The sequence below is a fragment of the Grammomys surdaster genome, unplaced genomic scaffold, assembly GCF_004785775.1.
Source record: "Grammomys surdaster isolate TR1022 unplaced genomic scaffold, NIH_TR_1.0 125603, whole genome shotgun sequence".
Lineage (NCBI taxonomy): Eukaryota > Metazoa > Chordata > Mammalia > Rodentia > Muridae > Grammomys > Grammomys surdaster.
Window position 1 is genome coordinate 1,279,776 of NW_021620446.1, and position 26,913 is coordinate 1,306,688.

At 47.2% G+C, this 26,913-nt stretch overlaps 1 protein-coding gene and 1 non-coding gene across 4 annotated transcripts in view; both read right to left on the reverse strand.

Moving 5' to 3' along the window:
* Nucleotides 1-10,936, reverse strand: part of Mob2 (MOB kinase activator 2) — a 56,087-nt gene extending 45,151 nt beyond the window's left edge. For 2 of the 3 annotated variants that reach the window (XM_028787009.1, XM_028787004.1), the window contains exon 1: nt 10,878-10,936. In XM_028787009.1, the coding sequence (XP_028642842.1) occupies nt 10,878-10,894 (17 nt within the window). In that variant the 5' untranslated portion in view covers nt 10,895-10,936. Of the gene's footprint in view, nt 1-10,017; nt 10,747-10,877 lie in introns of those variants that run through there. The other variant, XM_028787008.1, reaches the window with a different exon arrangement.
* Nucleotides 10,937-24,316: 13,380 nt separating this feature from the next.
* Nucleotides 24,317-24,423, reverse strand: LOC114638516. The gene has a single exon (XR_003713892.1). It is a non-coding gene; the product is annotated as a U6 spliceosomal RNA (small nuclear RNA).
* Between the last annotated feature and the right edge of the window lie 2,490 nt (nt 24,424-26,913).

Below are 26,913 nucleotides of genomic sequence, written 5' to 3' on the forward strand. Positions count from 1 at the left end.
GGGTATAGAGCTAGCCACATTACAGGTTGTAGGCTAGATAGTGGAGTTAAGTTATATGAACTCGCTGGGAGACTGCCCAAACAAAAAGCCCAAGCTTTAAACTTTACTAGCAGTCTCTATGTCATTTTTTATACTGCTGGCAGTCCAACACAGTCCTGCTATATCTCAAGATGTAGGGCAACACTTTCTCCAATGCAGGCTTCATGTGAAGTGCACAATGAAGGAGTCCCTGAGATGGGCTCAATTCTTAGGAGGCCTGTGGTTCCAGTGGCACCTCCATCTGGCATGTAGTCCAATCATAATATGAGTTATTTCCTTTTAGAGTGTAAACCGGAGAGCAGTGGACACAGTAGTTACTCATGGCCTCACTCCCTTACCCTGGTATTGCAGTCACAAGAACCTTGAGGGAAACTAGAGAGGATAAGAAAAGAGGGAGGAGGAAATAAGAGGCAGGAAAGACATCCTGCCCAGACAGGGGAAAAGGAAGGGGCAGGGAGAGGCGAGCCAGATACCTGGAGCAAGCCATCCTGGGTAAACCAAGCAAGACAGAAGAAAAGAAGTCTATCTGCACTGGGATGAGAAGCTAAGTTGAGGGAAGTAGAAAGATCCCAAAGGAAGGTACCAGGAGGCAATGATCCTGGCAAGAGAACAGAATGATTCCATATAGGAATAGGAGATTATATATAGGTAGGAGATTAATATAGGTAGATTCCATATAGGAAGTATTCCCACAAAAAGACCAGAGCGGGTCATCATGCAAAGATTGTCATACAAATGGAGGACGATATTTTTAAAGCATTCCACTAGAGACTGGAGAGATAGCTCAGCAATTAAGAGTACTGGCTACTTTTCCAGAGGATACAGTACCCTAGTGACTCACAACTATCTTTAACTCCAGTTCCAGGGGATAAGATGCTCTCTTCTGGCCTCTTCAGGCACAGTATGCATGTGGTATACATACAAATCTGCAGGAAAAATGTTCGTATGAATAGAATAAGAAATAATAATTTAAAAATCGTTAAACAACAGGAGGTGGTGGCACATGCCTTTAATCCCAGCACATGGGAGGCAGAAGTAAGTGGCTCTCTGGGAGTCCAAGGTCAGCCTGGTCTACACAGCTAGCTCCAAGACAGCCAGGACTATACAAAGAAACCCTGTCTCAAAAAACAAAACTAAAAAAAACAAAAAGCTAAACATTTTACTAAGAAATAGCCATCTTGATAAAAAGCAAAGCTCAGCACAGGCAGGCTAGGACAGAACAGACTCCCATTCTCTAGTCAACATGGCTGCTACTATGGTTTTCTCTTGATAGCTACCATGAGCACTGGCCCCTGAATACTAGGGTCCATCACATCTTGTGATGGCATACAAAGACAGTTCACAAAGAAGGTTACAGAAAAAAGACACAATAAGAATAGTGGGCCAGCTGGGCAGTGGTGGTGCACACTTTTAATCCCAGCACTTGGGAGGCAGAGGCAGGTAGATTTCTGAGTTTGAGGCCAGCCTGGTCTACAGAGTGAGTTCCAGGACAGCCAGGGCTATACAGAGAAACTCTGTCTCAAAAAAACAAAAACAAAAAAACAAAACAAACAAACAAAAAGAATAGTGGGCCAAGGGGAGAACCCAGTCACACTACTGAGGACAAACTAGTATGAAAGTTTATACCTTCTATCCCAGTAGTGAGGTGTCAGGCCTCAGCAGCTCTCCATTGTTTACAGCAGAAGTGACCCTACAGACTGCAACTGCAGGTACAAACTAGAAGGTAATAATCACTTAGGGATGGGATTAGTAAGCAGGATATAGGTAGAAGTCTATCTCACTCTGTCTGGAGGTCAACTGGAAGCTACACTGCCACAGAACTCCACCCACCTGCTAAGAAAAGAGATGTCACCCTGTAATGTTTAGTGCCTTACCCTTTTGCCCAGCTTTCTATTAGGAATAGAACCAAGAGCTAACATGACCAACAATAATCTCACTTCACCCAGAGACCAGCTTTTCCTCCCACCCCTTCCCACTTATCCAAGTAGCTGTAATGTTGACCAACAGAAGCTGACAAGAACACTGCTCTCTCCTTCCACCTACTTCCCTTGTGGTGGGAAGCTCCCTCAGGGAGAACTCCTGAGCTAGAGTTCAGAGTAGGATCCAGACCCACAAGCTGACCAAAAATCTCTTGATCGCCCTCACCCTATTAGTGTTCAATGCAGCTCTGCATAGGCTTAGTAAAGGCCAAATCCCAGCAGAACCAATACAAAGACACCCTGAAACCCAGCTCCAGGGGTGGAAAAAGCAAGGCTGCTCTTCTTATCAGCTTTTGCACTTTGAAAAAGTTTTCAATCTAAAAATGTTATTTATGCTAAACTATATTTAGTTCTTACCCTTTTTAAGTGGTGAAAGATATTTCTGTTTAACATCTAAAACAGTAAATACTGATACCTACAACTAACAGTTAAAACCTGGAGTGTAGGAGCAAAAAGTTTGAGAATGTTCTAGGCCAAGGAGGAAACTTCATATAAGAAAGATTATATTGGGGAAAAATGCTCTGGTAGACAACCAGTATCAATAAACTCAAGAAAGCAAGACCCTCTTGGGCCTCCCCGAATAGCCACCAATGGAGGTATCACAGGTAACCTGGAAGAACTAAGGCAGGTTAGGTACTAAAAACAACAACAAAAAAAAAAAACCAAATTTTTGTCTAAAGCACAAAGGTTCAGGAGCAACAAGCAGCAGCAAGAGATAAGCAGCCCCTCAAGCCTTGCCCCATCTGGGGCTGCTAAGGCACCATCACAGTCAAAGATGCAGAGCCAGATTCCCACTTGCCCCAGGAGCTGCCATAGAGAGACACATACCCTTGCTGAGTGTCCCTGTCATAGCTGTGTACAGAAACGGTGAGCACAATAAGTAGACAGCTGTGTTCTCTGCTGAGAACCATGGCCTGATTCAAAAACGATGTGGCAAAGAATAAAGGAGGGCTCTGGATAGGACTTTTCTTGCCATTGGTTTTATCCAAGTACCAGAATAGTCAAGGACAACCCATAATGTTCCTCATACATAACCAAAGTCTAAAGCACAGCCATGAAACAATACAGTGATCTGTGGGATCCATGTTTCACCCAAACAAGGGTCAAAAAGAATTTTTTTTTTAATTGTATCTGGAAGGGGCTAGAAAGATGGCTCAGCGGTCAAGAATACAAACTGTTCTTGAAGAGGACCAGAGTTTGATTCCCAGCACCCACATCAAGTGCCTCACAACTACTATAACTATAGCTTTGGGGAGATTTAACTCCTCTAGCCTCTGTGGGCATCTATATTCATGTATACATAGACACACACAGACACACACACCATTAATAATAATAAATATTTTTAAAAGTGTATCTGGGGTTGGGGATGTGATACAACACTTGTCTAGCATGCATGAAGCTCTCCCCTCATTCCCCGTAGGGCATAAAACATGTGTGGTGGTACATACCTATAATCTTAGCACTCAAGAGGTAGTAGTATGTTGTAGACCAGCCCTGTTTCAAATCAACCGACCAACCAACAAACGGAACAGTGTCTGGGCTGAGCAGGTGACAGACATTGTTTTTATTCTCTAAATAATACAAATTTGCAACTGTTCATACAGCAATTGGACCAATTACAATACTGTGATGTATTAGAGGAAAATACAGAGATGATTTGCAGTACATAGGAGGGTGGCCATGTTCCATATAAACCTACCACTTACATAAGGGACATGAGAAATTGAGCACTTGGTACCTGAGGAGTAGTCCAGGGACCACTCCCCTCAGTATACTGAGGAACATCTGTACAGAACTGCAAGTTTATAGTAATAACTCCAATGAAACATTATAGGGGTTTTGTTAGTTTATTACATTTTCTAGTTTATTACATTTTCTATTTTGTTTTGTTCCTGCCCTCGCCTCCCAAAAAAAATTTAGTTATAAAGCCAGGCATGGTCTCAGACGCTTTCAATTCCACTACTCATAGATAGACTGGGGCAGGCTGAAGCAAGACTTTGACTCTTAAAATCCAAAAGGGAAGGGGGTGGGGGGTGGGGGGAAGCCAACTTATTTCCTGATGACACTTACATATATATAGTTGCTTTAAGACACAATACTCAAAAGACAGTTGCCAAATCATGAGTCAAAATAGCTTTGCCATAACTCCCTAGCACAGGGGTTTTCAGCCCTCCTAATGTTACAACCGTTTAATACAGTTTATGTTGTGACCCCAACCATGAAATTACTTTCACTGCTACTTCATAGCTATAATTTTGCTAGTTATAAGTCGTAATGTAAATATCTAATGTATGACCCCTGTGAAAGGGTCATTTGACCTCCTAAAGGGGTCAATCCACAGGTTGAGAACCACCTCCCTAGAGTGAAATTCAGATCCCCCATCTCCCAGCCACTTCTCCCAATTCATTTTCCCATTCCAGGGGTAAAGAGTCAATTCAAAAGTATTTCCACTGGCTAAATTGGAGCAAGCCACTCATCAAGATAAGAAAGAATAAAAGTAATAAATAATAGACTGTGCTTGATTGTATAATACAGAACAAGTCTATGGTAGCCTAGGAAACATAACACAGTCAGCCCTTCTGTGCAGTTGTCCACCATGTCAGCCCCCCTTAAGTCCAGTTATCTTCATAGCACCTTCTCAAACTCCAGGATCTTTACTAAAACTACTTTCCTGCCCCTACATCCACCATAACCCAATTTCCTTATTGTCCCCCTAAGCAGCAGAGAGTGGCCATGAAAGGCAGGCCACTTACCTCTCTGTTCATACAGCACCCACCTTTGGCAGCTCCTTGATTCCACCACAGTCTCTGGTCCACAGTTTCTCACAACATCAGAACTCACACAAACTGCCTTGTCACATACGGCATCAAAAGAACAGGCTAAGGAGGAGAAAGGCAAGTATGCTGTGTGGCAGAGTAGCTCCCACTAGCTTATAGAAGCTCTGCAGAGGACCCTGAGACAGGCCTGGGGACCTGGCCAGGACTTCATATGCCAATGTCCCAAGCTGTGTGTCATACCATGTCTAAGCTAATTTTACATTCCTGAACTTAGTCCCAAGGCCAGCCTCAGGCTCAGACATCACTTCCTTGGGGCCACTTGGCACTGTCAGGCCTTTTCAAAGACCAAGACATAGCCCCACAAGGTGAGAGCTGGGACTTTCAGCAGGGACACTGCCGTTTAAACCCTTCAATGGCTCTTAAGACTGTACCCCTTCTGCTAGCTCAGTAGTTCTCACCTGTGGGTTGCCTTTCACAGGGGTCGCCTAAGACCAGCAGAAAACACAGATATTTATATAATGATTCATAACTGTAGCAAAAATTACAGTTATGAAGTAGCAACAAAAATAATTTTATAGTTGGGGGTTACCATAACATGAGGAAGTGTATGAAAGGGTCATAGCCTTAGGAAGGTTGAGAATGAATATGCTAGCTCAAGGATGAAAGGAAAGGAGTGCCAGTGAAAGAGCAACTGAGAGAAAATGCCTAACCCTGAGAAGGCCACAGGCAAAAGGCAGAGGTCAGGCCTTCCCTCCTGTTTCAACCTGTCAACCATCTGTAACCTACAGGGGCAAACTTACAAACAAAAGTGAGCACCCATGTCATCCTGCCACACCACATCAATGAAGTACTTCAGCCAAAATCACTGCTGCCCAAAGCAAACTACAACAATAACTGTATGAACTTAACTATAAAACGACCTCATAACCTGTCAGAGTTGTGCCCACTAAAGATTATAAGACCAACTGGATGAAAACTACAACCTAGACGGTCATGCACTTTGGCAAAGGGAATCTTCAACGAGAAGAAAACCAGTAGGTATGGTCATGGTCCATGGCACAGACACTGACAATGCCAAGTAGAGAGGCCATGGGCCACATGTAGCCTTGATGCCCTGTTGAATAACCTCTTCCTCCTCTCTTTAATCTTTTGTTTTTATTCTAATTGTTTTTACTTCCGTGTACCCAGGCACCATCCCATGGAGCTACAGTGAACACGAGCGGGTGTGCCCCAGCTGAGAAATCCTGTGCAGAAAGAAAAACAAACAGGAGGTAGGCATAGAACGGGAGGAACTTCTGGCAAGGCAGCCAGGAGTAGCTCATACCTTCTTCTGCCAGACTAGCCCACAACAAGCAGGATGCACTAAAATCCCCAGCAGGAAATGGCTAACCACCTCACCCCAGAACTTTTTAGTTCCCCAGCAGAGCCACAGAGAGCAAATGGTGCCCACCAGGAGATGGGTCTGCCCACCCTGCCAAACCCTTCAGACTGAGCTTCCCTCAGGGTTGCACAGCAGGTCTACACAAACACAGGAAGTGGGGTTTGAATGTTTCTGTTTCCATGGCCACTGCAAGGAAGATACAGGAAATGTTGGGCTACCAGGACAACTGCTATGGGAGTTCCCCACTGAGCTGGCCTTCCATACCTTGCTATACCAGATGAGAGGAAGTCTTGCAAGTAAGCACACTTTTTTCAACTGTCATCCCACAAGCAACAATGATAGCAAGTTCTGGAGGCAGCCTGGGAAGATGCCTTGCTGAGTAGGTACAGAGTATGATAGCACCAAACGACAGTTGGACTAAGGACCCCACTAAGGATATTAACTACTAGCCTTACACTATGCTCAGGCACACCTTTATAGACAAGCATAGGAGTACCACCCAACTGCCCCCAGTCAACAGGGCTCTTGTGCAATACACCACTGGCCTCACCCTGCTCACTGCTGGACAGCTTGGCAATGCTTGCATGAACTCCTAGGGGACACTCTAAGCAAACAAGAGAAATGAAGTGTTGTTCAGAGTGTCCTGAAGTACACAGCATTCATGACCACTACTTTCTTTAAAGGGAATAGGAACACAAGAGACTCAAGCAGACACCTTTGCAAACCCAACCCAGATGACCACCTGGGCAGCCTCTCATAGAAGGAGGCTATCATGAGGTTATTCCTAGAATCACATCTTGCAGAGGGCCTTCCACTGGAGAGCCTGGCTGCAAGAGACAGCACCTTCACCACGCCTCTAAGCCTCTTCCAGGTACCTCGCCACTTATTATGCCCCAATCCTTTAAGAAGATCCCTATACTCTACTTCACATCCCACACGTACTCACTCAGATCTTTGATACTTCCATTGTGCTTGTCCTATCCTCCTCTGCCAGCCTTAGCCCTCAAAGCAATGACCTTGCCACCCTCGGAAGCCTTATCCTCAGCATAGGTGGGCTCAGAATCCTTGGCTGGGGAAGTAGTACAATTCAGTTTTAAAAGACTGGGTTACAGCATCATCAGTCATGCCTGCAAGTTTTCCACAACCACCTCTACCCACAGGTAAAGGGGAAACAGAATATGCAGGTTTCCTCACAATGCACAGTGGAGCAACAAATGAACACCATTGCTGACACTCACCACTGAATCCATCACACACCAGATCTCATGAGATCTATTTAAATGTAATAATGGAATGGAACAGACCGATGCTCCCTCTCATGGAAGTGGGCACTTGCAGCAACCAGAGGGCTCTTCAAAGAGTAATAGTAATGTTCAATTAAGCTGAGAAGGTAGCTCCATGGTAAGGGGCTTGCCCAACATGCTTAAGGCCCTGGGTTCTACCCCTAGAAACACACACACACACACACACACACACACACACACACTTTAAACTAAATCATGGTGAAAGAAACAAAAGTCTATAATTTTATTAAAAATTACCTAATCATATACTTACAACAAGCAAACTTAGTGGTATGTAAATGATACCATATGAAACTGTTCAAACAAAATCTACAGACTCTTACAAGCCTAGTCAGGTGTCAGTCACCACAAATACTTTCCCAGAAGATAAAGCCTTTCACCACCATGCCAAACTTGCAAACACCTGCACACAACTGCTCAGGAGTACAGGGCTGCTGAAGAATGCTCCAGACAGGCTGGAAAGGCCTGAGGCCATTTAGCTTTAATCTGTTAGTTGAACAAGAGTAGACTTTCAAATACACACTGTATCAAATGGCCAAAACCAGGTTTCATCTTCTTCTACCTGCACTGGAGAGATCTGAAGGCTCCACAAGAGTCAGGTACACCCAGAAAGGGAGCCACAGTAGCAGGCTGCAGAGAGACTACTGGAGAGGGCAGAGGTTCAGTAAAGGTGGCCAGGCAGGAGGGACAATTCATCATCATCACTGGGAAGAGAAAATGTATTCTTTTGACTCCAAGGGGCTTCTGGACTGTGCTTTTTGCCAGATAAAATTCAAACTACACTCAGACCTCTTGGTTAAATGCTTGCCCCAGAAAAGATTCAAATGTTGCCTAAAGTATCCCACAGCCTGTTTGAGATTCCCTCTTCCAAATCCTGAGCAGCTTTCCCTTGGGTGTTACCCTGCTCTTGGTTGTCCAGAACAGAACAAAAACCCACTACACAAAAGTTATAACTCTTTCTAATAAAGAATGAAGGTAGTCTGACTATATACACTGCTTAACAACAAGCTCAAAGCTTCTCCAAGCAGAGGAAACCTACCGGACAAGAAGTAGCTAAGAGCCACACCTACAACATTCTCCAGAAAAGTCCCAGCAGGTTTACCACCAAGTCCCAACGTGCCAAATTCTGCTCTGGTTATCCCAAGCATGCTTTCCTGCAGGGCCTCCCTTCCTCCTGAGCAGCTGGAACATGAAAGATAAGGCTGTGAGATGCTCAAAGTCCCAGCATGATCCTCACCCAACTAAGAGAAATATGTAGTTTTCCACTTACACTTTTGTAGACCTCTCTTCTCACTCTAACAATTACTGTAAGAGAACACTACTGTTGGGCTCACTTAACATGAAGTAATTTAACAAAACCTTTACCATAAGCAAGCAAACAAACCAACCTTGAATCATGAGCACTATATTCCTCATTGATTTTGAATGGTCTGAATTAAGAAAAAGACCAAGACACAATAAAAGATGATACATTTGTCCAATTCTTCCACACAAAAAACTACTTAAATGGTTAACTGCACATAAAGTTTCGGCCCTGAGCAAACAGTGGGTACTCTGAAGCAAAAAATGGCTTTTCCCCCAACCCCCTACTGACCACCTTGCCAGCTCTCACCAGGGATCAGAAGACAAAGTGGAGTAGATCTGGTAGGGGGGAGGGGAGGTGTCTCTGAAGGCTCACTCTGCAACTTTCGTTCTTCCTACTTCTATAGCAATACTATGAAAGAGGGACGGGGAATACTGGGGCACCTTGCCTTTATCTTCCAAAGATGCCAAGGAGGGACTGTACCTGATCACTGAAAAGAAAAACAAGGATTTTAGGCAAGGAACTGTTAAAGAACTTATGACTCCCAGGACCCAGCATGCAGTCTGTGACACTTAAGAACACGGACACAATGATAAGTACCCTGCAGCCAGATCCCTCTTTAAAAATCTCTACTGCCCTTTGTAACTACGGCTCTATTCTTAAAGTGAGTCACGTATACCTTCCTTTCCAATGGTCCCAGAAGCAGAAGCATCTCCCAGCTATAACCTAGGGACCTGGACTGACCCCCATTCTAGGGTAAGAGATAAGGGTTCCGCTGTCCTTTCCCACAGATCTCCTTGTTACCAGGGCCTTGACAAGGGTCACAAGAACCAGTGCTTCCAAAGGCTGACGATGGTTAATGTCTACATATTTGCAATGATGATTCAATCCACAAAACACAGCCCTCAGTCCGTTTAAAGACTGGCTTCTGGTCAGTCTCCAGGCAAAAAGCACCTGCCACTGATAGGCATGAGCCTGTAAAAATTACACGTACAACAGTGGGCAGCTTCCTCAGTCACCAAGCTGACAGATCCAGTTCTCTTGCAGTGAAACCATATTTGCAGGTAGACCAAGTTATAGTCACAAATGCACAAAGGAAGAATGATTTGGAATAGGCTGGATACAGATATGTGTCCTACACTTAAAACCCCTGGCCTTCAGAGACCTTGTAAATGACCAGGACATACCATCTGCCAAGCTTACCGTATGCAAAGCATGTGCTGGCCCTTACCTCAGTTAACCCTTCAGTAAACCTGTGTACTGTGGATTTCACAGCTTCCATCTGACAGGCAATCCTTTAAAACAAGTCTAGAGAGGACCGCACAACTAGAAAGCAGAGGGGAGTGAGTGACAGGGCTGCCTCTCGAAGAAACAAGATGGGCCTCCGCTTGGTCCCCTGTGTCACTCACACTTAACGCCCTAAGTGGCACTATGTGACTCCCAGACTCCCCTAGTCTCCTGATTATCCCTGGGACTGCTCGCTTAGTCCGCCCTCTCCCTAGGTTGCAGCACTGGGAGGTCAAAACTCTTCTCCATCGCCTCAGACGTCCTGACAGTACCACTACTACACTTTCCTCCACCTTCCCCGGCTTCTATCTCCAGAGTCCCGTGTAGTCCTCGCACTGCCGATTCCGAAGGCCGGCATTCTCTGGGGCCTAGCAGGATAATACTGACCCTACAGCAGGGCCGCGGGCACCGCCACAGGGTCGAGAACCGAGACGCCGGGAGAGCGCGCGCGGCTAGGAGCGCCCGCCTCTCACTCTCCTCAAAAGTAAATTGGAAGAAAGTCACTTGGGCGGAAGAACTTTCGCAGGCCCCAGAAGACCGACGACCGACAGTGCCGGGTGCCCGACTCGCGGCCCGTCAATCCACGGCGAGGGACTGCGGCCTCTCGGGACAGCGCCTCGGGGACCGGGCCTCGCTCCCGCCGGCCGTCCGCCTGCCCGCCTGCCCGGCCTCCCGGCACCCCGCAGCGCCTGGCGGTCCTCCCGAGCCCCAGCCCCTCCTGGAACCCGCCGCCCGCCGCCCTACGCTCCCTACGTTTGCCGCCGCCCCGCGCAGCGCCGCGCTACGCCGGCCGCCGCCACTCACCCCATGAGCCAGTCCATGGCTGCGCGGAACCCGCGCCTCGCTCGGCCTCAGCCCCGCCGGCGGCCGGAAGTAAACACTCGATGGCTCCCGCCCGCTGCCGGAAGTGACGCGCGCACGGCTTGCTGGGACGCGTAGTCCCAGCGGCCCCTGCGGCGATGTCTCTGGTACCTGTTCTGGAGTGCTAGGACCCAGCCCTATCGCGAACCTATGGGCTCCGGGACCCAGGCGCATCCTGTACTTGAATACTGTCCGGAGTTTCTGATCCCCAGAGTGCAGATAAGTTCCAAGCACCCCAGAAGCTCAGACTCCTGGAACTCCGGGGTGCCTCGGACCCGCAAAGTGCTTGTAATAACGCAGTGCCCTGGATCCTGGAGTGTTCGACCCCGGTGTCGCACACCTCGTGTGCCAGGGCTTCAGAGTGCCCTGTCCCCAGGAGTAAACCTTACTTCCAGAGTGCCTGAATCTGCGAAATGCACAGACCCGTGAGAGTCTGAAGTTCCTGGGACCTAAGTATCCCTGACCCCTAGACCTGAGAGTACCCAGACTCAGAAGTGCCTGGAACCCAAGAGTGACCCCAACCCTATATCCCAGGTCTGGGAATACCTGGAACCTCCAGGCTGGAACATCGGAGTGACTCTGCCCTGTAGGATATGCTCTTTTCCTCTGCAATGCCTCACCCCTTGCTGGTTACATCCCTCCTGGTGTCCACCTTAACCCCGTTGTCATCTTTTGCCCACACCTAGTGCCTCTGCCAGGACTATTCTGACCACACTGTCTCTTCTGTCCCCTTGCTTTGCTGGCTGTTTATTTGCATCCCAGCTGCCCACTGCTGTTCCCTAGCTCTATGAGCTGTACCCTCTGGCTCCTGGTGACCCTCTATCATCCAGGATACTTCTCTCTAGCAAGTAAGTCTCTTTATGATCCAGGGTATCTATCCTATTGTCTGCTTTTTCCGGAGCCTGACCAGTACTAGGGATTCATTGAATACCTTCAAAAGGCTGACTCTCCATTTTCTTCACTGGAGAGATGCTTCCAGTAGCACACATTTGAACAGAGGGATCACAACAACCTAATTCACTAGTGTCTTCAATGGGGTGTTATGAACAGCAGGCATCAGACAGATAACACCTTCGGGCCATCTGCCCACTGTAATACAGCTGTCATATACTTGAAATGGTATTCACCCTTCCCCAAAGAACCATTTCAGGATGCCGTGAAATGTCCAGTCCATTCCTTCATTATAGCATGAACTGTCAGGCAACCAGAGTGGGTTGAGTGGCAGTTTTATCACCATAAAATACCTGAGATGAAACTGAGGAATGAAAGAGCTGGAGAGAGGAAAGTCACCAAATCAATATTATATCAGGAGGAGAAAACCAGGCCTGTGCTCTCCTTCATTTCTATTCCTACGGATGCCCAGTCATACTGGATGTTATTCCTGAGTTACAAATATGTACAGTGTGTTACTGCACACTAGGTAACTGGAACACAGTGAGATCTTGGTATCTAAATAGATCATTTGTACCAGCACCGCCACAAACAGAAATGATGGATTATTTAAGATGTTGTAAGATGAGTAGGAATTTTCAGCTCCATTAAAGTCTTATGGGACTACTATTATATATTCATTTCACCTGTTACCACAACATAGATCACATAAACACCTTATAAATGTCTATAAAATATGGCATAAGTAATCCTTCATTAAGTCATTGTGTAGGTGGAAAATAGGGGAGGGTGAGGTGTGACTGAGCATACTGGAACTGTGGTCCACAGGCTGGGCAGCATGCATGCCCGGTTTCAAGCTTGGCCTTCATTCCATGGATGATACTGCACTAAAGGCCATATCCAATGCCTAGTTCAAAGGGGGCAGTTTCAGAGCATATGCTGTGTGATACCCTAGGACTTTACAAGCCTTCTGATTGGGAGCCCTATGTACTAGTGGTGGGATGTTTAACATGCAACACTCATGTTTGCAGCACTAGAAACTGAACCCAAAGTCTTGTTCATGCTTGGCAGGTACTGTACCCTGGTGCTATATCCCCAGACACCTTTATTTTTAGACAGAGCTTCAGTGAGTTGGCAAGGCTGACTTTGAACCCATTCTGTAAGTCGTGCCAGCCTTGAACTTTTTGTCTTCTTGCTTCAGCCTCCCAAGTAGCTGAGATTAAAAGCCTGCACTACTTTAAAGATGGCTTATATTTCTCTATGGGGTAATGTTTTTGTGTGTTTGCTTGTTGCTTTTTGTGAATGTGCATGCATGTGTGGTTTTTCTTTAAAATAATGTTTTATTATTTGATAGTTTCTTACACCTAAATTTTATCTTCATATTCAACTAAAAATCCCCATCCCTATCCCTTAGAGGCCCCCAGTACTTCTCCCTCTCACCTTCATGTCTTCTTAAAAAAAAATACACTGAGTGCTGGGTACATGCAAGTGTGTGCCCATCCACTGGAGCATGAGCAACCTACCAGCAGCCATACTCTCAAAGAAAGATGAGTCTTCCTTCTCCAGCAGTTGCCAGTTGCTCCTCGGTGAGGGATAGAGCCCCATGAACCCCTCTCCTGTCCATACTGGAATGTTCAATGGCTTGATCTAGTGCTGAATGTTCATAATTACAATGACTCTGTCACATCCAGAAAACATTGTGTGTTTGAGACAAGGTCTCGCTCTGTAGCCAGGAAGACCTGGAATTCATTTCATAGCCCAAGCTGGACACAGCATCTCAGCAATCCTCTTACCTTAGCCTTTATGGTCATGAGCCACCACACTTGGAGCTGATGTCTTGGCATTCCCAGACCACAGGGGCTTTAAAATGTCACCAATGTCTGAGTTATTAAACTTTCTTGGGGTATGTAGCGGTTTGGATAAGAATGGCCCTAATAGGCTCATATGTTTGAATATTTAGTCATCAGAGTAGAACTCTTTGAACAGATTAGCAGGATTAGGAAAAGTGGCCTTGTTGGAATAGGTGTGACCTTAATGAAGTAGGTATGTCATTGGTGGTGGACTTTGATGTTTCAAAAGCCCATGCCAGTCCTGGGCTCTTTATCTCTGCCTACAAATCAGGATGTAGTTCTCAGCCACTGCTCCAGCATCTATCTGCCTGCCTACCTCCATACTCCCTGCCAGGATGATAATGAACTAAACTTATAAACTTATAACTAGTTTAGTTATAATCTAAACTTAATACTGTAACAAGTTCCCAATTAAATGCTTTCTTTTTTAAAGAGTTGCCTTGGTTGTGGTGTTTCTTCACAGCAACAGTGACTAAGACAGGGTAGAGCCCTTTGGCAAGGATATATGTTATTTTGACATCTAGGCTTTCACTAGTACCTCAGCTCCAGGGTCTGCCCATGGAACATTGTCTATGTAGTGGAATGCTGTGACAATCTGAACATGCTGGGACATGTCTGTGCAGACTTAACTTTAAGGGAACCGCACTTGAACTGGTTAACTTTTTTGAGGCAGGATGGTAGAGATGAGTTCATTCTTTCAAGAGACAGCATGCTATTTCTGGCCTTCTCTATTTATTGAGGTGGTGTGGAAATGTTAGAAACTTAGTTCCTGGGATGGTAGGGGAGGTCAGAACCTTTACGAGCCATTTGGTGGAGGGGGTAGTCCTTTGGCCCTGCTCTGAAAAATATTAAGGTAATTCTTGTAGTTGTTCAAAGGTAATTGTTATAAAAGAAGCAGAGCTGACCCTTCCCAGCACTCTCTGCCATTGAGTTTGGGATTCGATCACTTGTTCCTACACATGTTCCCACCATTGCTATATATTGTGAGGTACTATATCCAAGAGAGGGGCCCATACCAGAGCCTGTACCATGCTGTTTGCACAAAACTGAGCTAAACAAGTCTCCTTACTCTACAAAGTTAGTTTGAGCCCAGTATTTTATTATAGTGAATTAAAGCTCATTGATACATTGATGGATTGCTAGGTAAATAACTATTGATGTACCTATATGGTCCTCACTCCTAGAGAAATAGCTACAACTGGACTCATGTCTTCCAACTTATGACAATCCAGTTTATTAATGACACTCCTTGTTCTGTGCAGGGATGAAACACAGGAATAAAACTGCAATATTAGAAGGCCTTCCTCCATGTCTGTCAGAATTGAGAGAGTGATAACAACCTCTGGCTTTCTCTGGAGACGAAGTTTTAGTTTTAGTATACCATTTTTTTCCTAGAAGGTAGAGATCAGAGAGCTTTCCATGTAGCCCTTCCTTCTTTGCATCCACCTATTCATCCATTAACAAGTGCAGAGTGCCAACCATGCACTAGACATTTATAAGGTGCTTAGAAAACAGAAATGGAAAAATACACGTAAATCTCCCTTAGAAGAACAGTTGGTTGGCAGGAGTACTTAATAACTGATTTAAAAAGAGGGGATATACATGTCAGTAATGGGCATGCTGGAGAATAAAGCCACTGCTTACTGCCAGGGAGCAGAGAATGCTGGTTTTTGAAAATTGATACACACCACCAAAATACATACATGCATGAATACATACATACATACATACATACATACATACATACATTGTGAATCCCTAACCCCCAGGACCTCAGCACATGACCCTATATGAAACAGGCATTGGCGGTATAATCACTAAAGGTGAGTCACTGTGGAGTAGAAGCCTGATCCAGTTGATCATGTCCTTACATAAAGGGAAAATTCAGACAGATACTCACTGAGGAGGAAAGGCTATGATAACACAGCCACCACAAGGCATAGAAGAACCCCAGTGTTCCTCACAGCTCTAGGGAGGAGCCATTCCTGAGGACACTGAAGACAGGACTTCAAGCCTCCAGAGCTAAGACAGCACATACCTGCACTTCTAAACCACTTAGTTGGTGGCACATTGTGATAGCAGCCTTGGAGACTAAGACACAGGTCCTAAATCCCACCTTTGACACCATGTCCCTTCCTTCTGACTGGTTTTGAGAAGTCTCTGAGTCATGAGGGTGTAGATTTCTCCAGCTCTCTAGTAGCTAGTCTCCATCTCAGACTAGGCAGCCTTCAAGTCAGAACCTGTGGGACTCTCACTCCTACCTCAGTAGCTGCCCCCTTATGGAGTGAAAGGCTGAGGCCTTCAGGACAACACCAACCAACTGGCCAAGTTTTCAGAGGATAACAATACCCTCACCCTCCAAAGCAGTCAGACTCTGCTTTGGAGACACATGAGTTTGCTGGGCCCTCTCCTCTCACCACTTGGGTCTGACTACTCTTGGAGTTCTCTTGCTGCCCTGCCTCATCCCCATTAAAGGTACAGCCAGTGTGGGGTGGCAAGTATCTCTCCCCTTCCTCACTGCCCACCTCATAGATGGGGGCTTGGCACAGAGTGAGCTGTGCAATACAAACTCTAGTGCCTTTGGGAAACTGGGAACAAATGACTCCCTCTCACTTCAGGAGCTGGCTCTGTGCTTAGGACTGTCCTAAGTGAAGCTGAGGACACCCACAGCTTCTAGCACCTGCTGGACAGGAGAGAGGGCCTCTCTCTCCTCACCAGCCATGAAGGACAATATTTACTTCATCTCCTGTAAGTCCACGGATTTGTTTTGGGGAAGAGCTGGGAAGAGTCAGACCTCTGTGGGTTTCAGTAGTCTGACCTCCCCTCCCCCAAGCCCTGCCAGGCTTCAGTGAGCACCTCACATGTCCCCCTTGCTGCTCATTTTGTGTCTCCATTGCATTCTCAAGCTGTTCTAGGGGGATTCCCGGGGAACAGAGACTTACCTAAGGCCACTCAGGCAGGGAACTGCGATCTCCAACCATGTGCTCTCATCTTCTTAAGCCATCCTGCTCTCCAGAGGAGCTCTCCTCTTCAGGCCCAAGAGGGCAGTTGAGGTGGTTACAGGCTGGACAGCAAGATCTCTGCCCAGTGGCAAAGGAAGGCTGCAATGTCTTTAGAGCTTCCTGTGTCACCCTCTACAGAGCACGAGAAGCCCCCTTTGTGGCTCACTGGGCATGGTGTTCTGCTCCTGGGGTGGCCAGAGCTCCGGATGAGGGGTGCGATGCTTATGAGTCGGGATCATTTCCAGGCACTCACAAGAGCTTGGTGAATGCATCACAAGCAGCCCCTGGGGCACCTGGCACTATACTCCAGGTAGGTGCAGCCAAGATAGCTAGCCAAGGTGGCACAGTGGGAGGTTGCTCCCAGGCTGAAACATAACACTGTGTGTGATGCTGCCTAGGATCTCAGAAGCAGAGGTCTGCATCCTGGGCTGTACCTGGTCCTATTTACCTTGGGCTTGCCTGGCATCTGCAGGGAACCGTATCAAGCTCATTACAGTTTCTGCCAGTCAAAGTCTAAATGAGACAGCATGCTAGTTAGGATCTTACTGCTTCCCCAAAGGCATCATTTCCATTTAACTTAGGCCTGCAGTCATCAGGAAAGGGAGTAGGCCCCTGAAAAGCATGTCACACATCAGGTGCTCTGTCCCCAAAGGCTCGTTATAGTTCAACTTCAGAGTCTGTCACTTCTGAGTTATGCTGGGTTGGAGAGACCCTGAAGTGACTGGTAGGGGATTGTGAGTTTTCTTAGGGATGTCCTAGCAATGACCACAAATTTGTTGACTTCAAACAACAGAAGTTGATTCTCTCTCAATCCTGGAAGCCAGAAGCATGAGATCAATGCTCTACAGGCCTTAAGGAAGGACCCTTATGACAGCTTCCCAGCTCCACTGGCTCCTGGTGTTCCTCTACTACACACACATAGCTCAACCTCTGCCTCTGTCTTCATACAATGCTGAGGCTTAGAGGCTCTATTAATCAGAACTGATAGAATAAATATGTATTACAAAGGGGATTTATTTGATTAGCTTATGTAATCCAGACTGGATAGTCCCATAATGGCTAGGCTAAGACCCCTGTAGGTGCTCAATCCACAGGGCTGAATGCCTGAATCTGGTGCTGAAGGCCTGGGGGATTCCTAGAGAGCTTTCAACCATCATTGGAAGGGCAAAGAAACTAGGCTCTGATATCTGCCAAGAATGGTAGCAGCAGCAGCAGCAGCAGTGACATCAGCAACATAATAGAGTCTCTAAGCCTCAGCAGTGTATGAAGACAGAGGCAGAGGCTGAGCTATGTGTGTGCAGCAGAGGGACACCAGGAGCCAGTGGAGCTGGGAAGAGGCCATTTACAGGCATTCTCTGGAAAGGAGGACATGGGAATCCACAGGGCCACATGGTCACTATGGCTTTCTCTAATCAACCAACCTTCTGCCTACAGTTTCCATCAGGGCTAGTGGCAGTTCAGGAGGTCCAGGTGGCTTTCGTGACCATAGCCCCAGAATGTTCATGCTGCCACCTTCCAATGCTTATTATTGGTTGGGTTGTATCTCTCCCTAGATTGATATTTGAGTCTAATGCCCTGAATCTCAAAATGTGATCTTATTGAACCTGTATCCTTATCCACATAACTTAGATGAGGTCACTTTGAAATATGTGGGGATGCTGATCCAAAGTGATTGGTGATCTAAATAAAGGTTCTAGGAGACCATTGCAGCTAAGGATGAAGCCCAGGATGAATTTTCTTTCTCATCAATGAGAAGGAGCCCACTCCTTCATCTACTTGGCAACAACTGACTTCCATCTTTGAGCCAGAATTCAGAGAGAAACTCCAGTTGTTTAAACCACCCTGTTCCTAAGGATTGTTACTGAAGCCCCAGGAAACACATAGTACCTTAAAGAGAAACTTTAATACCAGGCAGACCCTACTGGATATGATGGCTAGAACTGACTCCCACCCCAAGACTTGAATGTTTGTCCACTCAACATAGAGGGGTTTAAATGAAGCCTTGAACCTGGCAGCAGCTTGGTAGGGGTGCCAGCCTGGTGCATGCACAGGCTGGAGGCAGGCCAAGAAGACAGATGCCTTCTGGGAGGGATTGTAGATAGTCTGGGAGGGGTGGCTGGGCAAATATAGGGATGGTGGTAAAACCATCCAGGTGAGCTTGACATTTCCAGGTCTGAAAGTACAGGAAAAAATCTGGTTGAGGGAACAATTGGGTCAATTGACGGTTGAAACCATGGGTGTGGCCGACCTTTCTGAGGGACGCCAGAAAGCCAACAGCAGGTGCAGGTACAAGATGCCAACACAGTCATAGCTGCAGACAAACCAAGGGGAGGTCCTCAGAGGGAAGGTGAGAAGGCTGCAGGGCTGGAGACCTCAGTCTGCATCAAGTCCTCCTTTCAGCTTGAGGAGAACCAGATCAATGGAAATCAAGTAGAATGGTTATTCACGGACAGACTCCAGCCCTTGTCTGCTCAGACTCGGGCAGCAGGTGGCACTAGTGGGCTACTCGCAACCTTCCCAGCTGCCGCTCCAGGTTGGAGCCAGGAGATAAGTGACAGGTCTCACTCTAGGCACAATACAATCCTATTCAAGATGGTTGTGCCAGGAGAGACTCAGACAATCATTTGACCACTCAGTGCAAAGATCTTGAACTGCGCTGGGTACAGATCTCAGAGTGAGCAGATGTTCACTGCACTAGTGCTCCTCTGCCTCTGGGCTGCAGGAGTGCTGGTGAAGCTCCCCTGCGCTTAGGAGGACCCTGCGGAGAATGGGAGGCACTTGCTTTACCCAGCCTTCTAGCCCCAGAGTACTCAGTTGTACACCAGCCAGTGGCTGCTGATGTCCATCCAGATTTTGTCCACTCCCACTGCTACAGCAGCGCGCCCCTGACCCTAGCTCTAACCACATCAGGATGCAGAAGTTGAGGAGGGGAGCTGCCAGTAGTCACTGGCCAAGGAAAGGGTGGGGCCCAAACGTTCCCTCCTCTTCCCACTTGGTCAAACTATCCAAAATCCTAGCAGGGTTAGCAGGGACTTATGTCTTACTAGCCATAACTTTCTCTCCTCACAAGTGACCATCGGCAGAGAGCAAAGAGCTGGGTGGCTGGGTGGGGAATCCAGGAAGAGTGTGTCTCAGTGGGAACCTAGACTGAAGCCACTGACTGGCTGCAGAGTTGTCTCTTTAACTTTCAGGACTTGGCCTACTGTGGCTACTCAATGCTGGGTGCCTGCTGGTACTTGGCCTGGGCCTAGGTGTACAATGCTTAGGTGAGTGGACAAGAGGAGCGAGGGAGCCTGGGCAAGGAGGGCAGGCACCTGGATCCTAAAGTTTTTGCTGGGCTTCCCATTATATGTAGTGTTTTCTTGAACATGTGAGCTGTCTCACCCAGACTCCTGTCTTGGATCCACCTTTAACCTGGGGTAGGCTCTGATGGAGAAGATCAAGGCATTCAGGGAGGACCATTGACTGACCAGACTCAGGGCAAGTGGAGCATCAATCCATCTGGACTTTTATGGGTGTGTCTATGAGGTATGGGAGGGGTCAAGTTCAAGGACCTGATTAGAAAAGGACAGAAAGAGGCAGGGTAATCTATCCCCTTTGTATTTAGTTTATTAGTCCTCAAGGGGAGGGGCTCCTTCCAGGAAAGAATCTGGAGCCCAAGGCTAGGAGCTTCTGTGGAAAAGGTGCTTTGAAGGACACAGGTTCCCATCTCCCTGACCCTCCCCAATTCCAGAGTGATGCTGTGAGTTATCATCCTAGAATGAATGGGCAGACATTACCCTCTTCCCAGAAACATTCTGGGTAGAGATTAGTTGGACTGAGGGGCTGCGGGAGGCTGAGGACCCAGAACTGGTTTTGTTGCCTCCTCTTGAGTCAGGCACTCAGGTCCAATCTCCTCCCCACCAGCCTTTTAGGGGCTCGCTCCGCCCCTTCTATTTAAAGCTCTCTTTAGCTATTTATAGTCATGTCCACTAATTGCATCAGCCTGTGTCTGCCTTCCTCCACAGATGCCAATGGTGCCATTGACCCCATACCTTGGTGTGATTCCTGGTGAGAAAAGGGTAAGAGGAAACTTCAGCTTTGGCTGCCAGCACTTCCCTCAGCTGGTGCTCTAGTTTCCGGTCTGGTGCTTGCAAATATGTAGAGATATTTCTCTAGGTGACACCTGCAGTTTCCTTAGCACCCTTCTACTTAGGGAAAGTCTCCCAAGTTTTCTGTCTCAAAATTTCCCCTTTCTGAGATCACCGCCACTACAAGGGCGCCTGGAGAAGGAAGAGGTACACTGGCAGATGCTTAAGCCAGACGAGCCTTGTTCTACTTGGAAAGGCTGGAAGGAGCTCACATCTGCCTGAACTTTGGCAGCAAGCCTGCCCTTGCAGCACTCTTCTCTGTGGCCTGGGACACAGGGTAGCAGAAGAGAGAGCACGTTAACTCTCCCCAACCCTTCAGGACAGCCTTGGAAATTGTCCCAGATAGCCTCCTCTTTCCTTCTTCTTTTGTCAAGATCCTGGGTTGGGGGGGGCACAGGCAATCCTTTCATAAAGATACCTTCACTTCAAGGTGCTTGCTTCTATTTCCAGGAAGTACCTTACATCTAGAGACCAGTGCTCGGGGGTCTAGAATGGGCCTGACGATCTCTGCCTCTCTAGTCTAGCTTTCATGTTTTCTACATAGGATTTGATTTCTCTGGAGATATTGCTCCCACTCCCCTGCCACCAGCCCGAGATGAACCACCTTTCTCTATCCTACTTGCTCTTCAGAGCCAGGTAAGTCCTGTAGTGAAAATTTCGGTTTCTTTGGAAAAAAGGGAGAAATATTGAATATGTTTTAATCCCAGATATGGGATATGGAGCTGCTTCAGATTGTCCACAGCAGCTGACTATGATTTGCCATATGCTCTAGCAGGGGCATGATTTTGCCAGTGGCAGATGGTTTCTGTGATTGTGTGATGTTTAGAATTCTGGGGACTTTTCAGAGGGTATACAAATGCTAGGGCTCTGAAAGGAGGTGTGGGGTGGTGGTGCTGGGTTGTTGTTGGTCACAATTTGTTAAGTAGTTACACTCGAAGAAGAAACAGGAGAAAGAAGAAATTAGATATTCTGACAGCAAAGATCAAAGTTGTCCCAAGGAACTCAATGCCCCTAATCAGCAGGAAGTAGTCTGACAATAACATCACCGCCTTTCCCCTCTGTCCTTTTTTCTCTCCTACCTAGTATTAGGGGGTTGAAAGGATGGAGTATTGGTGGAAAAGGGTGGAAGAAAGAAGATTCCACAAAATAACCATAAGTCCAGTGACAGCACAGGTCACATAACACCAACAGTCCCCTAAGACATTTTCAGGGATTTTTCACAGGGTCTTGCAAGGATTGGCAACAGAGCAAATGAGCAGTGCATTTTGCCCTTGACTTGCTGAGGGATGTTGGACAAAATTGCTCTTCTTTCTGGGCCTGGGAGAGAAACTGGACTCTATGGTGGTGTGCAGCCCTAGAACTGCTAATGTGTGGCTTAGTCAAAGGGCATTCACTGGATGCACTCTATGTTCAAGACAAGTGTCTGCCTATAGCTCAAAGTAGAATGGGAAGAGCCACAGACACCTTCATCATCATTATTATCATTTGCTTGTTTTTCACACTTATTTATGTGTGACCTGCATATCTGTGTCCATGACACAGCTTCCATATGGGACTCAGAAGACAACTTATGGGAGTTGATTCTTTCCTTCCACCATGTGGGTCCCAGATATGGAACTGGGTCATTAGGCTTGACAGTACGTGCCCTAACTTGCTAAACCCATCTGCCTGGCCCCTGTTTGATTGTTTTTAAACAATATTTCATGTAACTCAGGTTGTCTTTCAACCCCAAGCAATCCTCTAGCCTCAGCTGAGGGCTGGAATTACAGCCTTGCACCACCATGCATTGCTGAACTCACAGTTTTAATATAAGACAGAAGAGCTCCACTGCAACAGAGCAGTGTTTACCTACGCATACTTTCACCATCCCTCTCTGAGCCATCCAGCCACCTCTTATCTACCCAACCATCTACCTGTCTATTCATATGTACATCCATTCATCCATCTACCCCACTCACCATCCATCAATCGATCGTCCTTCCTATCCATCATCTATCTATTCTGTTCATTTGTCTCCCGCGTTCCCAGCTATCTACCCTTTGTCTGAGGCTAGTCTTGAGGCTGTGTTGACTATGTGTTATACCCTGTCTCCAAAGGCTTAGGGTTGGGGAGGGAGTTGTAAGCTGGAGTCAGGTCTTTTGCAGAGGCAATGTACCTGGGTATGACAGTATAGGAGTTGAACACTGGGCACCCCAGCACAGTTTACTCTTATGCAGTCTTTGACTGAGATGACCCCTAGAAGTCTTGGTGGGCTAGTAAATGGCACCTCCTTCACTTCCATGTGGTGTCTTACATTGCCTCCAGAGTCCTGAAGCCAATGCTATCAGCTGGCCTCCCCAGAGAAACACTGTCACTCACCTTCTGCAATTGTAGGTGCTCGTGTGCACTGAAGGTGGAAGGAGTATCAGGCCTACTTGAGACAACCATCAGCTTTTTCCAGTCCTTGGTTTTATTGACTCCTAGGGGCTGCCAGGGCTATAAATAGATGTTCTTGAGCTAAAAATAACCTTGCTAGAGGCAGACTATACTGCTAGCTTTCAGCTTCTTTGAGGGCTCTTGAGGATGCAGAATTCAAGATCTGCTGGAAGAGGAGCTAGCCACATCCTTTCCCCCTCCTCCCCTCCTCTCCTGATTCTTCCTCCTCCATCTCCTGGCCTACCGGCATGCATGAGCACGCACACACACACACACACACACACCCCTACCTATTCATATGAGTGGCCAGTGTCATTGTCTGCCTGAAAGCAAAAAAAAAAAAAAAAAAAAAAGTCTCTGGAATAGGATGGCCAACCTGGAGAATGTCAAATTAGCCAAGGGCAGAGATAAGAACAAAAATCTTTCAAGAAGCCCACTTAGGAATTCCCACACAGTATCCAGAGTAGTCCATATTGAGTGTTCCACACAGAGACGGTTAGGATGAGAACTAAATGTTGAGGTGGCCCAGAAAAAGCCACATCCGGAAGTCTGTCCTATAAAATGGTACATGGATGCCCATGGTCACATAACTTGTAATAATATATGGAAGATAAGCCTGGGCACTGTCTGGTCTGCACTGGTATACGGGCCATCTGTCCAGAGGGAGAGGAGCCCTGTGTCTAGAGACAAGGATGGGGTCACATCAGACACTCTGGTATGCTTTAGCTTAGTGTCTTTTTGTTGTTGTTGTTACAAAAACAAACTTTAAAAAAAAATGAAGGTTATAGAAACTGGGCCAACACCCAACTTTGCTTCCATTTCCACCAGTTCAAAGATCTACGTGGGGTGAGGGTGAGCAAGGGGAAAGGAGCAGAAGAGGGAGTTCACGGTCCCGGTAGGGGTAAGGGGAAAGATGGCTGTCGAGATACTCATGGCCTAAGGTCTGGGCCTGACTCCCTTTCACATTGCAGGAGTGCTGGGGAAAGGAATGAGGCAGAGGGGCTAAGAGTCACGGGCAAGAGCACTTCCTCTGGGGATTAGAAACAGTGGGCTACATCAGGGATCTGTTGGTAGATGTACCAGGGTGTTTCAAAAAAAAAATTGAATTCATCATGAATCTATGTGTCATCCTTGCACAAGAGTCATGCTGATCTTCTCCATACTGTTCCACTTTCAGTATGTGTGCTGCAGAAGCCAGCAGTTCTGGTATATTTTTGGTCCTTGTGCTGCATAATATATGTATATATGTAAACCCTGTGTCTGTTTGGAAAGGCAGCGGTGAGGTGTGTGTATGTGCCAAGGCAAGTCTGGAGGAATGAGCTGTGTTACAGTAGGATTGTGTTGTGATGGGAGTTGACAAGTGAACAGAGCTCTTGTGTATGTGTGCACTTGTGTATGCAGAGTATTCGTGCATGTGTGCAGAGGCCAGAGGGCAACAACCTCAGGTGTCATTCCTCAGAAGCTGTCTGTGGTGGTTTGAATATGCTTAGCCTAGGGAGTGGGACTATTAGGAGGTGTGGCCTTGTTGGAGTGGGTGTGGCCTTGTTGGAGGAAGTGTGTCACTGTGGGAGTGGGCTTTGAGACCTTCCCTCCTGCTGCCTATGAGACAGTCTCTCCTGGCTGCCGTTGGATCAAGATGCAGAACTCTCCTCCAGCACCATGTCTGCCTGCACACTACCATGCTTCCTACAATGATGATAATGGACTGTCTCTTCACAGCAATGGAAACCCAACTAAAACACCATTGAACTTGTTTTGAAACACGTACAAGTTGGCCTGGGGCATCAAGTAGGCTAGGCTGCCTGGCCATAAAACATCAAGATCCTGGCACTGAGATTACAAGTGTATGCCACCATACCTGGGCTCTGGTTATCCAACTCAGGTACTCATACTTGCCCAGCAAATACTGACTGAAGCATCTCCCCAGCCTGCAAACTGATATTTAAAGTTACCTTGTTTTCAGTTATTTTAATAGTAGATAAGAAAAATGGGTATTTTACATCCTAGGGGTGCACATCAGATCCTGTGCCCCTCCTCTATACCTGGTCTACCAGAAATAAGCCTCAGAGTCTTCCCTCTGCCCACTTAGTAAGCAGACTTTGCAGGCATAACCTACCAGGCCTTTGTCTCAGGAAGCCTCCAGACTGCCCCCAAGTGCCCAACCTCTCCCACCACCAGCCCTAAGAAAGAGTCAGCAGAGGCCTGGGGAAAACATCCGTCTCATGATTTATTACAACACATTGTTTCAAATACAAAAGGAGGGACAGGAAAGTGCGGCCTCATGGGGCAAAGTCCCAAGGGGGAAGCTGGCACCCTGGTCCTCAGGGACCGGAAGCCTTGGGCAAGGGACCTCTTCTGTACTGGACAACAGGAGGGGGCCAGGTGCATTCTGGGCCATTCCAGTGCCGGCAGTGACCAGGTAGGAGGGGTGGGAGAGCAAGAGAGAACCCTATACCCTCCACACCCTGGACAGTGGGTGAAAAGCCACAGGGAAAGCCTGTGCTCCACCTCCCCCAACACAAAGGAGGGAGGAGCTGAGACCTCCTCCACCTTGTCTTCTCACTTTGTGAAGACCAGGGTCATGTGTAAGTGAGAACAAAGACAGACTGAGGCTACTAGGCCCCGTGTGTCCAGGATAGATGCCATATCTCCATCAAGAGAGGGGAGGGACCAGATCCAAGGGGGAGCTTTAGGCTCCAACTGGTGGCCCCATACCACTATCTCCTGGACAGCAGTAGAGTAGGGGCATGGAAGGGAAGCCAGTGAACCTCCACACCCAGGGTCACCTCAGAAATCCAATGACAGACAGGAGGCAAATTTACATAATAATAATTATAATAATAATTAACCAATAATAATAAATACTTAAACCTCTAATCCATAGATTGAAAATACAACAATAGCTTATTTTCTCAGGGATCAGGATGGGTGGGATCAAGAGAACTGGGACAGGACTTTTGCTTAAGAAGGAGGGTGACAGGAACATGGGGGGCAGGTCAAAAGAAGAACAGACAGAAGGACACAGCAAGAGAGGTGGGGTAGAAAGGTGCCACCCTAGGTCTTTTCCAAGACTCTGTCCTGCCCCAGCTACCTGTTAACAAGCCCCTGGCTTCTTCCTCAAAGGACAGACCCATTCCAAGACTTGAAGACATCTGAGGGCAAGAACCCCTTTTCTGCCTCAAAACTTTGGGTCCCCAATAGTCCAAGAGGAAATTCAGCAAGGGTGGCTGGCATTTTTCTCCTTGTCCTTCTCTTAGATTGGCTCTGAGCCTAAAAAAGCCACCTTGGGTGGAGGCTAGCATATCATCTTGAAGACACTGGGAAAGTACTCTGCCTGGGAGGGAGCACACAGAGGGACTCTCTCCTGAGAAGCCCTTGTGGGGATGGGGCTGTCAGGGAGGACTTCCCCAGCATCTGTCCTTAGGTGGGGTCTTTTGGAGACAGTTCTCCTAAAGCTGAGGATTTCTGCTTCCTGGAAGCCTAAGGGCTTGGTAGGTGCTCTACTCCACCTGCTTCAGGGGCCCCTCAGCCTGAAGGTGCAGTAGAATTCCAAGTCCTACCTGTGGCAGGAAGAGCCCAGAATGAGAGCTTGAATCTACCCCCATTCTTACTGGGCCTAGAGCTCCCCTCTGACCAGCAGAGATAGCCCCTGCCAGCCCCAGCTAGCTTAGCTCCTCCTGCTGGCATTGGA